The sequence below is a fragment of the Chironomus tepperi genome, unplaced genomic scaffold (assembly GCF_022539635.2).
Source record: "Chironomus tepperi strain 1889 unplaced genomic scaffold, CSIRO-AGI_Ctep_v1 contig_335, whole genome shotgun sequence".
NCBI lineage: Eukaryota > Metazoa > Arthropoda > Insecta > Diptera > Chironomidae > Chironomus > Chironomus tepperi.
The window spans coordinates 2,111,921-2,127,254 of record NW_027226457.1 but is presented as its reverse complement, the minus strand read 5'-3'; the positions used below and the strand labels follow the sequence as shown (position 1 = coordinate 2,127,254).

Sequence of the window (15,334 nt, the reverse complement as noted above, 5' to 3'; positions counted from 1 at the left end):
GAATGTAAAATCCATCCACTGATAAATATCATCAGTGATTATCATATATCTGTCATTTAAATTCTCGTCAAAGAGTAAATTGCAGAGTGCTGAAAACCTACAGCAAATGAACATTCACAATCAATTGCACCTTCGTTCACAGATAAATGAAAAGGTACGAAAAAGTCAAAATGTGAATGATTAGTTTAACGATTTCATTACATAGCATAATTTAAGTCCTCCCTTTTGCTTTCAAAGCGCCTTACAATTATGATTCATTGCAAACATTTAGCATTGAACTTACGTCTCATTATTATTTTGCAGATTTTTAAATATTTTTTTTTATGTATGGCATGAAGGAGCTTACGACTATTATTTGGCACAGGCTTTAATAAACTCGTAACAATTGTTCAATTTTTAGGTATATGTTTATTGCGTATTTTGAACATGAGTGTAAATTGCTTTTTTATGATCGTCTCATGACATGTCATAAAAAATAATTAAGCAAAAATCACTCAATTAAATTTTTATTGGATTCAGGTATTGAGATTTTTTGAATAAGTAATGAACTTTTTACTGGACTTTTTATAACTCAGTGATGATTAACTGTAATGTTTGTAATTATCAATGCTTAATCGATGACTTTACTTTGGTTTTGATTTACCCAAGCGGCGCATTATGCGAACCTCACTTTTCGTCGTAAAATGGATTACGTCTGGGCTACTTCACGTCTTGTCGCTAATACGGCAACGTAACGGTGCCGTAGCTAACAAGTTGGACTGTTCCGGTGAGGAACTCTCTAAAATAATAAATGCTGATCGTCGATGAAAAGATTGTGGAAATCCTTGTCATATCAATAGTGATCAAGTACTGCATTTTGATCTCTGATAGGAATCAAACCTACATAAGAGAGAATCAAGTACTTCCGGTGTCTGCTGCTTACCTTATTAAATACAATAGATACATTTCATTGTCGATTACCTTACGCATGGCTAGATTATTTAGATGTCATTTTCTGATTATGCTTTGGCACTCACATGCATCGCTCATGGTCAATAAAAGTTGAATTCTGAATTCATAATGGTTTGATGATTTTTATCTCAATAAGGTAATAATTTTGATATTGGATATCCAGTTTTGAATACTTTTTGAACTGTCATTAGTTGTCTGATATTTTAGTTAGATGGAGTGAATTGATGACGTAGTGCATTTTGATTTCCAAGCAACCAGCACAGTGAAGTCACTTGGACATCGCTCGTCGCTGTGCTGATTGTAAGACATAAAGGTGTCTTGACATTATGTTTGAACATGATAAATTTTGTGAGGATACGCATAAATTAGCAATTTGTACATATGTTGCGGAAGGTCAGGTTTTTCCTATTAATCAAAAGGTATACTAAAGAGCCTTTCAAATAATATTAAATGGTGACAAGGAAGGGAAGAAGTGAAAGAACTCATTATCTACATGGTGTAAAAACCCAGAATCTTGCATCATTATATGAAAGTATGTAAACTGTCCCTGAATCAATTATGATCGTCATTATCATCACCATATTCTAAAGATTGTTCTATAAAGGTTTAAGTATATGAATTACGATATAGGTGTACATACTTTATAAAATATTGATTCATGATTACTATGATTAAGTTAACAAACATAAAACACATTATGTTCACTTCTCATTAAGTGGCACCGCTCTTATCATTAAACTAGACTAGTTCAACATCATGTAAAATTAAATGTCATAACCCAATACCCTGCTCATGATTCCTTTTTAAATTAAATTAAAAAAGAGCGAAAGCAGTAACAATAATATGTCAATGTTAAACATTTAATTTATTGAATAATTTCAATTTTCGTCAACGATGTGTCTGTTATGACACTTTCATGCTTTTTGGACACACAGTTAATATTCAATTCAATTCACGTTTGCACTACAATTGCATGAATGAGTTCGAGTGAAATGGCACAAAACCTGTAATAATTTAAATGCAAAGAAATATTAATGTAATAAATTTTATCACATGCGTGGTCTGCAAATATTGAAATTCCATGCATACGTGTGTATGTGAAAAAACCTTCAAATGAGGAAGAAACGACGCGCTGATTGATGACTAATGAATAACTAAATTCCCACAAAACAAAAATAGACAACATTTTTTAATTGCATGATGAGCATGCAATGTCTAGGTACAAGTCTAAAATTAATTAAAATAGTAATGAAAGTGAAACATAGAAGAAATTCCAGGAAACATGGTTCATAGAATCTTTTAATTCTCGCGGGCATTTTTCTCTTGTCTTTGTACTTTTCCTTCCTCTTTCTCACAATTCGCGATGTTGTACGAGACTCAATGTTAATAAATGATAAAGAAAAGTTGTCTCAATGCAAACAATTGTTCTTTTAACAAGCAACAACATTAAGTAGACAGTCAGTCAGCAGCATAACCTGTTGAGCGTGATCGTGAGAGAAATAGTATATACAACATGTAGCAGGTAGGGCGACCGGCTGAAAAGAAGAAAAATGGAGAAAAATTCAAAACAGAGAATCAAGCTTTTCGTGCTGTTTCTTCTTCTTCTTCTCATCTCTTTTATGCTGGAACTATTTTGATCTCAATGGTATGTTTTAATGATTTGTGCTGTTTTGATTCGCATTGAGAAAAATGTTCGGTATGAAAAAATTCTGGAGGGAGGCATTCGCATGATGCATTTGCGACGCGAGTCCTTTGACTATAAAACGATCAACAATGTTTGATTAAAAGTCAGTTCAGTGCATTACATTGATCAAGCAATATCATACAAAATGGCATTCAAAGTAAGTTCTTTAAATTATTAGAATTTTATGAATTTTTCTAACCTTAAAAATCTCTTATTTCCTAGTTCTTCTCATTCTTTGCCCTCGTTGCCGTCGCAAGCTGCGGAGTTGTCTATGAACAACCAGCTTACACATACTCACATGGTGCCCCACTCGTCCACTCAGCACCAGTTGTCCATCATGCTCCAATTGTCCACCATGCTGCCCCAGGTAAGTAAATTGTCACTCCCTAGATCATTTAAATATTTTCAAAGGATTTCGTGATGATTTATTAATCAAATATTATATGAATTAGTTGTTAAAACTGTTGCCCCTGCAGTCGTAGCTCAACCAGCCTACATCAAGACAGCATATGCTGCCCCTCAAGTCATCACAAAGATCGCTCAACCAGTTGTCACCAAAGTCGCTGAAGACTACGACCACAACCCACAATACTCATTCGCCTATGATGTCCAAGATAGTTTGACCGGAGACAGCAAGTCACAACACGAAACAAGAAACGGAGATGTTGTTGAAGGACACTACTCACTCGTTGACGCCGACGGATACAAACGTACAGTTCACTACACATCTGATCCAGTCCATGGATTCAACGCTCAAGTCCAAAGAGAACCACTTGGCCACAAAGTTGTTGCTCAACCAACAATCGTCAAGACTGTCCAACCTGCATACGTCAAGGCTGTCCAACCAGCAACCATCGTCAAGACTGTCCAACCAGCAGTTGTTGCCCACCACGCTGCCCCAGCTTACTACCACCACTAAGAACTTTTCTTCGAATTTGAGTCATCATGAGTGGATTAAGTGCTGAAAAGTGATACAAAGAATCCTTTAGAAAATTGTACATATTCCTAAAATCCATCTTACCAACCACCAAGAACCTTTGTTTAGTTGTTTGATTCATTCATGTTGATTGTTAAGAATGCTAGACTGTCAAATGAATTTTTATTTATTGAGAAGAAAATGAAATCAAAATACAATGAATATTTAAAACCATAGCTATTGATGTTGTCATTTTTATGTTCATTCAGAATCAAATTATATTTAAAAATCTTCCAGAATTACTTGAAATCGTGCTAACTGTAGTAATTACTACTGAATCTATTTACTTTATTGGCTTTTGTAATTGTGGTAAATTTAGTTTACTCAAAACGACTTCCTTATGGATTTATAATTTCACAATGATGTTTATTCTTCGGAGTTCATATACAGACTGAATATTTGTATGAAAAAGGGTTTTAAACTATAAATTGAATATTTTTATGAAATGGGGTTTTCAACTAAGTATAATAAATATTATTTAAATCTCAAATGGACGTTATAACTTTGTATCTTTAGTATACTGAATCAGCAAATCAAATCTTATTTCAATGGATTCTAGATTGCATAATTTATTGCTTTAATTTCTTGTAAGAATTAGTAACTATTAATAATTTCCAGATTGTCAAGAAAGATGTCAAAACAAAGAACACCAACAGTTCCACACCTTTAGTTACATTTACATCTCAAAACACTCTTAAAATGTCATTAATTAAAAGCATGGCTAATTAAATCAACCCACATAGAGATTATGACATTAATATAAATGATCTTGGACAACATTTTTTTGAAAAGGTTAAAGTTCCATTTCATTTTTTGCTTTGCCTTAATTTAAACCATAATTTTTTGACATCCAGCCTTTTATGTCTAAAATTTTGATATATATTATTTAAATCACAGTCATGCTATTATTTAACAACTGTATAATTAGCTTGCAAAAAAAATTGGCTATAAGAAGATTTCGGTTGATTGTTTTTTATTTCTCTACACTCGACTGTTTAGCTGCTTTTATGGTTGATTCATTGGATTAATTGACACATTCGCTCATTCATTCATTAATGAGATCTTGAAAAATCGTCTATGTTTCATTGAAAAAGTAAATTAGTTTTACGAAATAAATAAATAAATCTAGTCAAATGATCGCAATTGCCAACATGACGACAATTTTTCTATTAACTTTTGGGTGTAATTATTTAAGGAAGTGGAATATATCGTCCATTTGCCTGTCAGTCTATGGCCTTGTGTTAGACATTTATGTCATTTGAAATCCAAATGTTATAATGTGAAATTTGCAACGGTTATTCAATATTCAAATTGTATATGCAAGTATAACAAGTTGATTTTTATTTTCATAGCTGTAAACCCCTCCATAAAAATATTTCAAACTCATATCAACGCAAAAAAATGCGTTTCCATTACCAACAATCCATCACATCTACCAAACTTTTTGCAGTAGCTGCGGATGAAATTATCTCCTTAATATATCTAAATTGAATTTTTTTTCAACTTACTCTCACTCAAGTCCAAAATCAGACAATCAATGATATTTCTTCTTAGGGCCAAACATTTCAAAGCTTGTTTTGTGAATTTTAATGAAATCTGCATGTTCACGAAATTAAAATTATTGCAGTAATTTCAGCAATGTACATACATGGTGCCAAATATGAGCTGTGTGAAAGGATATTACATGCGATAATGGGTTTTTTAGTCCGATTGCTTGATTTATGAATTGTTGCTTAATCTTACAGGAGTTGCTAATTGACTTTGATGGATTTATCTGTGGATTATGAATTCATGTTCGTAAAAATATTGAATGTACTGTGGATCGATTGAAATGTTGCAATTTGTACATTTTGTTGATCGATTCGCAGATAAATTGCAATAAATTTTATATTAATGGACTTTTCCGGGAATTTAAGAACTATCCGGCAGGTAATTGCTATTCAAAAGTTTACAATCCATAGATCAAAAGTTGAACTTTATAGTTCAAGTAGATCTGAGCCATCGTTGCATAACAAAACAAGAAACAAGCCGATTTCTGCAGGTAAAATTTAATCCCATAAATTATTCAAGCATTTCTGATTAAAAAGCTTATTTTAAATCATGACAAGAACTTGCACATATCGGAAAAGAGTCAACTGTGCGACATGAAAGGAGCCCATTAAAAAATAACAAATTAATCCTTAAATAACTCGACATGCGTGTTCTGTTTACAGAAAATAAGACAATTAACCAACAATAATAATGGCATTAAAGTGCATTAAGAATGTGTCCTTAAAGCTGTTTCACAATATTATGTTGCTCTTGGGTATAGGCCAGATGAAATTAATATAAATGATCTATTTATGAATGCAATCGTAACTACCTCTTTCCTTTCATCACTTCCACAACATCTCGTGGATGCTTTTTATCGCATTTTCATTGTGTCGTGGACATCATAAATTCTTTAACGTTGTCATCAATTTGTCTCCGCTGTGAAAAGTGTATAAATTGTAGTGAATGTAATACTTTAGTTTCAGTGAACTTTGAGAATTAAGAGAATTTTTGGAGATTTTGTGATTAACGATCATTTAGGATTTAAAATTTAGTTCATAAATTTCAAAATATTTTAATTAATCCGTTAAACCAATTAAATTATTGCATAAATTAATTAATTCCAAATTTGACTTTCAAAAAGCGTTACTAGGTGCCACGGCATGTCATTTTAAGCACTTATTAATTTTATATTTTCATCTCGTTGATTTTAAAAAGAAGAAACAAAAGGCATGCACAAAGAATTGCGTAAAGAAAGCCTCTTTGTTAGTATATTGAAAGTTATGTCAAGCATATAGCTTTTATTTTCATTTCATTTTATATTTATTGCATTTAAAGCATTTTTTCTTGTTGTTACACTTTTCATTTGTCCTTGTCCATATTTCTCTCATTTCTTCTTTCTTGTCTTTCTTTTTAAATTATCAAAACGCGTACATACGGCGCTGTACGTACATACATGAACATTTTGCATGTAATACAATGAATTGATTTCTTATTACGTAGACAATAGGAGCAACAACAAGAGAAGAATATAAAAAGTTAATTTATTTATTTAAATATAATAATCTGTGAATAAGTAATTTGTTATTTTTCTTATGCTGTATAAATATTAAACCCCACATATTGCATGTTAAGGCAGAGATTCTGCAGATGATTTCACACTTGTTTATCTTCTCGGAAGTTTGTGCATAGCATGCTAAGAAGATTACTAGTTTACATTGATTTACATATGTTGAGTATCGGCTTATTGTAGCTGAGGAAAGGGTTTATAACAACTTCTCATTTTATATAAACATAAAATATAAATATAGTTTAATCGAAACGAGTTCCTTACTGATTTATAATTTTACATTGATGTTTATTCTTCGGAGTTCAAAAACAAACTGAACTTTTGTATGAAAAGGGGGTTTCAACTATGCACAATATATATTATTCAAATTTCAAATGAACGTTAAAGATTACTTGAGACTACTAGCAAAGCTTACCATAAATGCGGTATTGTAAATTAGTAGCCATCTCAAAACTCGATCGCATGTATGAATTAGTAAACTAATCTTTAACTTGATTTCATATGAAATTCTAGTCAGCTTCTAGCAATATACATGTTTCACCACTTCTAAAAGCGCTTCATCCTTAGCCCCTGACATCACTCGAGAAGTGAATAATGATAAGTTCATTAATTTTATTAGGTAGTAAATTCGATTAAGAATGAGAAAGTCAAACTCGTAATGTCATTGACAAAATTCATCAACATCCCACGTTAATATATTTATTTTTGCAACCTATACCAAAATATATTGACAACGGATCACAGCCAATGAGTGGTAAACAACAGAAAAGGTAAAAAAGCAGGCAGTAGATGTAAACACGTGAAGGAAAGAAATGAAATTGAAAGAGAAAAAGCAAAGAAAAGATTTTTTATTGTTATTATGATTTATTAAGTCAAGGTTACATGTAACGAGTCTGAGAAACAAGCACGTCATATTTTTGCTCATATTATAATATTCATGCAAAAGGTTATGGTGAGGGACAAAGTGCTAGTCTGGTCAATGGCATTTAATATTAAATTGTAAAATAATATCTTTTTATATTCATTTCATGTATTCATGCTGCATGGAAGCATATTATGTGTATGCATGATCGTGAATTCGCACTTATGGTTGATGAAATTTTTCATGACTTAATATTCAGAGATTTGTTTACTATTTGCAGTAATTTGGTAGTGCCTCGACGAAATAGGTATTAATATTATAATGAATGCACGCAGAGATCACGAATATGTAATTATTAAAAAATCAACGGTTTTTGACATTTCAAAGTTTTCCCGCATTTTTTTGTTTATAAATGAACAAAATTAAAGAATCATGAATAATTTTATTAGTATGACTCACAATTAAGTGCAGAGTAAAGTAAATTTTAATAAATTTAATGCTTTATAAAGTAGATAGAACAAACTGAAGAATTATTTCCTAAAAAGCTAAAAATTCAATAAAAAAAGATTTTTCCCAAAAAATTTCAAAAATAAAATTCAAATTTTTGAAAACCGTTAAATTGAAATATTTCCTAAATTTTTTCGACATCACCATTTCGAAGGTATTTACATTTTCTAACACTTTAACTTCCATTATCATAATTTCTATGAATTAATGACCTAATGTTTCTCTCGTTTATCCTCGCAGATAGACAGCAGTCATAAATTTGCTGATACAATAGCAATATACAAAATTTGCAATATGAAATAATTTGTCTTTTAACACCACGCCTGAAAGTCTTTATTATGACTGTTATTATTAAGTCTTGGGATGAAAATGTGTAGATTAAGGCATGATATACTAAATTAAGTAGTTTAAACACTTATTCAACTATTGTGTTGGTGTCTAACTAATTTGAAAATGTTAAATTCAATGAGAAAAATTTCATAACTACACGAGAATCGCAATTGTTATTTGTGCTGTAATTCAGAAAAGTTCATTTTAAACTTTGCATTCTAAGTCCGTTAAGAATGTTCTAACCACGTGACTTTTGACGAAAGAATTTTCGTTAAAAAATTCAAAATATTTCAAAAATAACGAAATTTTTATCAAATTTTATTTTGTTTCTAATTTTTATTAAATTTTGCTTAATTAACGAGGATTAACAAGCACAAAAGCATCATCATATCTATCATCATCTCAAGAACAGACATAACACAAATATTCATCAAATGTCACGTATATTAACGGAGTTTATTGAGATTTACATCACTCAAATACTTTATTTAAGATCAATTTATCCACGACAAATCTTCCGGAAACATAAAGCTTATGGATTGCCAGTGTATTGTTCAATCTACCCGCCTTTAAATGAGTATTTGAAAGAATCAATAAAAGCAATTGATGATTTAATAAACAAAAGTGAATTAGATACAGTAGAAGTCCTTATTTACAATGAAAATCACAAAGAATCCTTCATGATTGATAAGCTCAAAGACTTTTCAATATCAGATAGTGATAAATTCTTGATGTCAATCCACGAAAACTTCAGAAAAGCAATTTATGATTTGGAGACAAAATGTAAAGTTTTGAAGAAATTTTCAAGATCTTACAAGTTCAAGATATTGCTGCATACAAAGGAAAAGTCTTATCGTCACATCTGCAATGAGTCAAAGCATCAGGTAAATGACTTGAACATCCATGACATGGCAATTTTTATTAAACATCAATTAATATATTTTAGGATTTTTTATGGATAAAAGAAAATAGCACAGAGAATGATGCCGAAGCGGAGATTTTACCAATAACATCATCCTTGAACTTTATGTCGATTTATGTTAAACAATTTTAAATTAAGAGATATTCAATAAAAAGTACCTTTTATGGATATATAGTCATTTAATGTTAACTACATAATTTAATATTAACATGACAAGTTTTTGTTAATCCTCAAAAGATCAGGAAACTACTCCTTTCAGGTACTTCTGATTTTAAAATATCGTAACGGCAATTAAAAATTTGAAATTCACGCTGATGTTTTTAAATAGTTTGTAAACAAAAGAAGGTATGGAGTATAAAAATCACTAAATTCCTTTAATTAACAACTTATTCGTAATTCTTACTTACAGGACAGAACAATAAGCATGGGAAAAATCACAGAGTTATCATCCAGTGAGAATGATTCGCAAAGTGCGCGGACTTTTGTTATAGAAAATGAAGGAAATACATTAGGCAATGTCTTGAAGCACATCATTGCAAATTATCCCGAAGTGGAGTTTTGTGGCTATACAATACCTCATCCACAAGAGACAAAACTCAATTTTAGAATACAGACAGTTAGCAACGTTAAGGCAATCGATATTTTGAGACGAGGCTTGAAGGATTTGGAATATATTTGCGACGAAGTGATAACAGCATCTTCAGCACTGGACAGCGTGTAGATTATTAAGAAATACTGTAAATTTAAAAGTTTAAGATAAAATATATTTTTGGTCAAAAGATCAAGCAATCATAATTTTTAATTGTTTTATTCTATACACTATAACTAAGCTCTTACGTTCGTTTGAGACATAACCAGCATGACGGTAAATTAAAAGTATCTACTGTATTTTTAATATTCTCATTTGTGAATGGTAAATGCCATACAGAATTCACCCGATGTGCTCTAAGCTCAAATGTAATTGGTTCCCTAACAATTACTTTCTTTTGTGCTGTAATTAGTTGATACTGATGCTCTTGCTGCCACCTCCTGAAGACTGTCTTCATTTTTGGACTCAATAAATGTGAATGTTGACGCATTAAATCTCTTGAAAATATGTTTGTGTTTGGTCCACTTTTAAGGGCTGCATATAGTAGGAAGAGATCGTCGTTGGATCTAAAAATGCAAAATATTTAGAAACTTTAATCCAATCGTAAAGTAATCCAGTAATACTTACAAATCTTCAGTCAGGAACAGCATCGAATTCTCTCTTACATAGCTCATCTCCTTTTTTGGCCAGAACTTCATATGTTTCCGTCCAATAACTAAACATTTTTCATTCTTGTCCACAAATGACTTGACAACTTGTGCAAGAATCTTCGAGTAAACTTTTGGCGTCAGCTTGTCACCTTGTGAATATGCTACATTAAGTCCATCTATGACAGAGTCGTAAGGTATTGTCTTGTCTACAAATTCCTTAAATCTTTTAATTTCACTAGGATTCGTTTTAAGCCATACGTCATTTCGGATGAAAATTTCTTCAAGGAACTGAGTTGCTAATTTATTGAATTCTGTTTCTAAAAGCTTAACTCCTGGAAGTTTCTGAGAACATGATGGACATCTACCATTTCGATTGATGGCTACAAATGAGCATGTATATTTTGGTTTAAGAGCATCAGATAAATTCTGTATGTCTATCTCAGGCAATAGAATGTGATTGTCACTGATGTACTTCAGCATTTGATCAATTTTCTCCTCATCATTGATGTGCTTGTTAAACCACTGAATAAACACAAAACTTCTCGGTACGACCTGTTTAGCTGCCATCTCATTTAAAAGGTTCCAAATAATGGTGTTGGAATCATCTTCAATAGCTTTTGACAGTATGCAGCTATAGACAGAATCGGTCAATTCCTTTCCTGACATTTTAATATGTTCGAAAAATTTAAATGCATCCTTCCATCGATGTGTCAGGGACAGTCCATGAACAATGTTTTCAGCTGTCGATGCGTCGAGGACTTCATGCTTATCGATTATTATTTTGCACCATTTGAGAATTTCTTCTTCCTGACTTTTCGTTAATTCTTCTCTACTAGCACTATAATGTTTATAATACAATCTAATTAATTTGCTCACCGATGCATCATTAATCGTCAACGATTTTGACTGAAGGAAATTGATATATGATAAGGCAACATCCAGTTGTGCTCCATTGAAACATTTTGATAGAATCAGTGAATCAATATTTAATTCATTTACTGTCTTTTCATTCAGCCTTATCTCATTTCTTATCGTATCCCATTTGATGTTCTTTGGCTTATCTATAAGTACCTTTTCTAAAGTCTCTGATTTTGCACGTATAAATGCACTTCTTCCGTAATTGCGAAAATAAATAGCGGAAAACTGAAACGACTTTCTTAGCATGCTTGTTTTGTTTACATTTCTTTGTAGCTGTTTATTATGACTTTTGCAATGTGTTATAATTATGTCTAGATGGCGTTTAATAAATGTATTTTAATTGCCGGATGTTTACTGGATCTTTTGTTTATTTTCAATGAATGCAGGGAAAACATTACGAAAAGTCATAGTAAAATTCAAATTTCAAAAGTTCGTTAAATTTTGAAATAGAAATGATTGATATATTAGCATGTACATCACTTCATTCATGACTGGTATAGAAGCTTAAGCCAGATCGAATCATAGTTATTAAGATAGACAGAAGAATCACCAGTAAATGCGCTGTAATTAAGGAAACAAACAAACTTAGTCAAAACAATAGAAAGGCGTAGCTTTCTTCCATTAACAATTCAAGGTCTTATTTTTTGTTTTTCAAAATATAAAATTTTCTTTCCCTATAAATGAATACATTAATTAAATTAAATAATAACTCTAACTTGTGGAAATCGGTTCTAAACATCACACGCTCTATATCAACAACAAAAATGGTTCAAATTAAGGTGAAAAATTCGAGATTGCATAATTTTCAACAATATATTCATTTAGAACTGATTATGTTGCTGATATTTCATAATCCCAGACTTGATGATGTAAAATTAATTTTTTTTTCTATAGGAAGGCGATAAGGTTCCATCGATTGATCTCTTTGAAGATTCACCGGCTAATAAAATTAACGTTGCTGACTTATGTGCTAATAAGAAAGTCATCCTATTTGCAGTTCCAGGTAAGTTTTCTCATGAATATTTTATTAATTAAATTTAATGTCAATTTCTGTATATTAGGTGCATTCACCCCTGGATGTAGCAAGACTCATTTGCCATCATATCTTCAGAGAGAATCTGAAATTAAAGCCAGCGGAGTCAGTGAAATTGTTTGTGTCAGGTACGGAAAAGTCACGCAAAAGTCCAATAAGTTCAAGAACAATTTAAAAATATACAGCATGCATAATTAATTTATTTTATTTTTTTTAGCGTTAATGATCCATTTGTCATGAGTGCCTGGGCAAATCAGTTCGGAACAAAGGGAAAAATTCGCATGCTGGCTGATCCATTGGCCAACTTCACTAAAGCAGTTGATCTTTCAATTGAATTACCTCCACTAGGTCAGTCCTAAATAAATCTAATTAAGAATTTTAATTCATTCAATTTCCTTCCTACTTTACAGGTGGATTAAGGTCAAAGCGTTATTCAATGGTTATTGAGAATGGAATCATTAAGGAATTGAATGTTGAACCAGACGGCACAGGATTGAGCTGCTCTCTAGCTGATCGTTTGAAATTATAAATTGTTATGTGACATTAAGTATGTCCTTTAAGCTTCCCCTTTGTCAATTACAATTTTGGATTCTGTTTTAAAATTTATAGCTGGTTTTTGATAAAGTTTTATTTCCAATTGGTGAAATTTTATGAATTTATTGACTAATAAGATTGTCTTGAAGACTCATCACTGCGAAATTTCGCTTTGAAGCACAGAAAAATCCACTTAAAAGGCTTTTTGGGAATGGACGTTGATTGAGATTTACTGGATTTTTTGTGACTCAAAATAAATTATTCATATTTTTGGATATTGCATGCATGTTATGCGCATATTTTATGTTGAATTATATATGAATCTCAATCAATATCCAGTTCCAAAACTTTCTAATTCCAAAAATCTTAATAAAACCTTATTCTAAAATTTAAATATAAACTCATATAAAGTAATTCCATAAATAAATAAGCATGTAGCGAAGTATAATCCCCTGACTTTACTTGAACCTCATTGCAGCCCTGATTATTGTTTATCATTTTCGTTGAGCCGCTTGTTGTGTACAACAAGATTTACTTTTTCGATCTAAATTACGTGGAATTTTCACTTTCTATTGGAAGTAAAAGATTGAGACATGAACACGTGGCTAAGAATATCAATATTTATTGTTATGCTGACTATAACATCAGCAAATGATGACGAAATTTACAATAAGTTAAAGACATTCCCGAAAAAGTTGCTCGCAAGGAGACGAGAAGTAAGTTTTGATCAAAATTTTTAAGACAATAAATTCCATAACATTTATACTTTCAGGAACACTTCACCTTACTCAAAATGATTGCAAATAATCAAAAATATGAGCATAGATTCCAATTGATGGTCATTGGATTAACAAAGGCATTTGATCTCATAAATGAGAACAAGGAACCGAAAGGGGCTAAAACTGCAGAAAAAGTTCCAAAAGAAACAATTCTGTTTATCGAAAATGCTTGCCTGTTTATGGACTTCCTTGTTAACTTTCCAGATGATATTTATATAGTATTAAATAAGATTAAAAGAACTGATCCAGATAAGAATTGGAAGGAAATTCTTAAAATTTCATTGATGTTCCTCGAAAAGAATTTAGACTTACTGGATGAAGTTACAACAAAGGAATATGAGTTTGTGAAGAAGAACTTAAATGTATTTTTGAATGAGGAACGACTTTGGTCATATCCTCTAGAGAATAGTGTTCGTGATTTACTAGAAATAAGTCAAAAGGCTGGTCAAGAAACTGACAAATTTACAGACAATAAGAAGAAGAAAAAGAAGATCAAAAAAGGCCCTGGACTGCAAGGAAAGTTTGAGCTATAGGTCGTCCGTCCTACTGAATTAAAATAAATAAGAATTAAAAAAACGTAAATCCTTCGATTAAAAATTTAACCCTACGGATTAAAAAAATAAATCTTTAAATTTTTCAAAAAATAAAAAACCGTTAAATTTCTTATAAAATAGATTCAGAAAAGTTTTTATTATTGAGTTTGTGGATGCATCTTAAATCTTCAAAAAATGAATTCTTATAATATTTAATTAAATTACATACTCCATAAGATGACATAAATGAAGTTATTTTTGATTGACTACAACAGCTTTGCCATATCCACCACGTCCAGAATCATAGTCTGTTCTGTATTCATCTCTCACTTGTCCACCACTCTTTCCTCGTCCATATTGTCTTCCTTCTATAAATCCAGCGTCCCAATCAACACGAACAATTCGATCATCTAAGCGTGTTCCATTGACATATCGCATAGCTGCTTCTGCATCTGATCTTAAGTAATATTCTACGAAACAAAAGCCACAGGGAGTTTTCTTGAACTTATCTAATCCCATTACAATCCTTCTGACGTCTCCACATCGTGAGAATAGCTCATGGATTTGTTCCTCTGTTGTATAAAACGCTAAATTGCCGACATAAAGTGTCGATGTATTTTTCAATTGTTTTTCTTGATCATATCTTGTTCCTTTATAATGCTGATCTCGATAACTGGATAATTCCACACTAGCTCCTTCACTTGACATATTTTTTGCTGATTATTTTATAAAACGCTTCTAAAAATTTCACAAATTTTTGAATTTTATTTCAAATTCAATAGATTCGTTGACTGTTTTGTGTTAATTATATGAAGTTGTATTAGTTCTTGTATTTTTTATCAGATGCAGCAGGTAATTAATTGTACTTCTCCCAAAAACCCAGAAATTTCTTAATGTTGTTAATTGTAAACAAAAGTTTTAAAAATCAGGCGTAGGAAACTATGATGTGCGTAGTTTCATGCCATT

The 15,334-nt window shown here is 31.3% G+C and overlaps 6 protein-coding genes across 6 annotated transcripts; 4 read left to right on the top strand and 2 right to left on the bottom strand.

The window, feature by feature from the left end:
- Positions 1-2,753: 2,753 nt before the first annotated feature.
- Positions 2,754-3,554, top strand: LOC139093319 (larval cuticle protein A2B-like). Its single transcript, XM_070643998.1, has 3 exons — positions 2,754-2,792; positions 2,858-3,002; positions 3,088-3,554. Exons 1-3 carry the CDS (start codon positions 2,781-2,783, stop codon positions 3,552-3,554), a joined length of 624 nt encoding a protein of 207 aa, XP_070500099.1. The 5' UTR covers positions 2,754-2,780.
- Positions 3,555-8,729: 5,175 nt separating this feature from the next.
- Positions 8,730-9,494, top strand: PolZ2 (DNA polymerase zeta subunit 2). Its single transcript, XM_070644173.1, has 2 exons — positions 8,730-9,294; positions 9,357-9,494. Exons 1-2 carry the CDS (start codon positions 8,845-8,847, stop codon positions 9,462-9,464), a joined length of 558 nt encoding a protein of 185 aa, XP_070500274.1. The 5' UTR covers positions 8,730-8,844; the 3' UTR covers positions 9,465-9,494.
- Positions 9,495-10,121: 627 nt separating this feature from the next.
- mldr (mitochondrial ribonuclease P catalytic subunit) lies at positions 10,122-11,776 on the bottom strand. Its single transcript, XM_070643991.1, has 2 exons — positions 10,549-11,776; positions 10,122-10,487 (listed from the first exon to the last, which is right to left on the bottom strand). Exons 1-2 carry the CDS (start codon positions 11,733-11,735, stop codon positions 10,166-10,168), a joined length of 1,509 nt encoding a protein of 502 aa, XP_070500092.1. The 5' UTR covers positions 11,736-11,776; the 3' UTR covers positions 10,122-10,165.
- A 319-nt stretch (positions 11,777-12,095) lies between these two features.
- Prx5 (Peroxiredoxin 5) lies at positions 12,096-13,504 on the top strand. The gene is made up of 5 exons (XM_070643960.1): positions 12,096-12,268; positions 12,384-12,492; positions 12,551-12,650; positions 12,740-12,870; positions 12,933-13,504. Exons 1-5 carry the CDS (start codon positions 12,170-12,172, stop codon positions 13,049-13,051), a joined length of 558 nt encoding a protein of 185 aa, XP_070500061.1. The 5' UTR covers positions 12,096-12,169; the 3' UTR covers positions 13,052-13,504.
- A 65-nt stretch (positions 13,505-13,569) lies between these two features.
- On the top strand, positions 13,570-14,417 carry LOC139093288 (uncharacterized). The gene is made up of 2 exons (XM_070643969.1): positions 13,570-13,772; positions 13,829-14,417. Exons 1-2 carry the CDS (start codon positions 13,650-13,652, stop codon positions 14,366-14,368), a joined length of 663 nt encoding a protein of 220 aa, XP_070500070.1. The 5' UTR covers positions 13,570-13,649; the 3' UTR covers positions 14,369-14,417.
- A 77-nt stretch (positions 14,418-14,494) lies between these two features.
- Cbp20 (cap binding protein 20) lies at positions 14,495-15,302 on the bottom strand. The gene has a single exon (XM_070643970.1). It carries the CDS (start codon positions 15,074-15,076, stop codon positions 14,621-14,623), a length of 456 nt encoding a protein of 151 aa, XP_070500071.1. The 5' UTR covers positions 15,077-15,302; the 3' UTR covers positions 14,495-14,620.
- Between the last annotated feature and the right edge of the window lie 32 nt (positions 15,303-15,334).

What these genes read in the sequence shown, in the direction of transcription:
- LOC139093319 (XM_070643998.1), top strand. An exon ending in TGTCCACCATGCTGCCCCAG is followed by an intron (nt 3,003 to 3,087) that starts GTAAGTAAATTG and finishes TATATGAATTAG; the next exon opens with TTGTTAAAACTGTTGCCCCT.
- PolZ2 (XM_070644173.1), top strand. Translation starts at nt 8,845, where the DNA reads ATGTCACGTATATTAACGGAGTTTATTGAGATTTACATCACTCAAATA. An exon ending in GCAATGAGTCAAAGCATCAG is followed by an intron (nt 9,295 to 9,356) that starts GTAAATGACTTG and finishes AATATATTTTAG; the next exon opens with GATTTTTTATGGATAAAAGA.
- mldr (XM_070643991.1), bottom strand. Translation starts at nt 11,735, where the DNA reads ATGCTAAGAAAGTCGTTTCAGTTTTCCGCTATTTATTTTCGCAATTAC. An exon ending in CTGTTCCTGACTGAAGATTT is followed by an intron (nt 10,488 to 10,548) that starts GTAAGTATTACT and finishes TTGCATTTTTAG; the next exon opens with ATCCAACGACGATCTCTTCC.
- Prx5 (XM_070643960.1), top strand. Translation starts at nt 12,170, where the DNA reads ATGAATACATTAATTAAATTAAATAATAACTCTAACTTGTGGAAATCG. An exon ending in CAAAAATGGTTCAAATTAAG is followed by an intron (nt 12,269 to 12,383) that starts GTGAAAAATTCG and finishes TTTTTTCTATAG; the next exon opens with GAAGGCGATAAGGTTCCATC. An exon ending in AGTGAAATTGTTTGTGTCAG is followed by an intron (nt 12,651 to 12,739) that starts GTACGGAAAAGT and finishes TATTTTTTTTAG; the next exon opens with CGTTAATGATCCATTTGTCA.
- LOC139093288 (XM_070643969.1), top strand. Translation starts at nt 13,650, where the DNA reads ATGAACACGTGGCTAAGAATATCAATATTTATTGTTATGCTGACTATA. An exon ending in TGCTCGCAAGGAGACGAGAA is followed by an intron (nt 13,773 to 13,828) that starts GTAAGTTTTGAT and finishes TTATACTTTCAG; the next exon opens with GAACACTTCACCTTACTCAA.
- Cbp20 (XM_070643970.1), bottom strand. Translation starts at nt 15,076, where the DNA reads ATGTCAAGTGAAGGAGCTAGTGTGGAATTATCCAGTTATCGAGATCAG.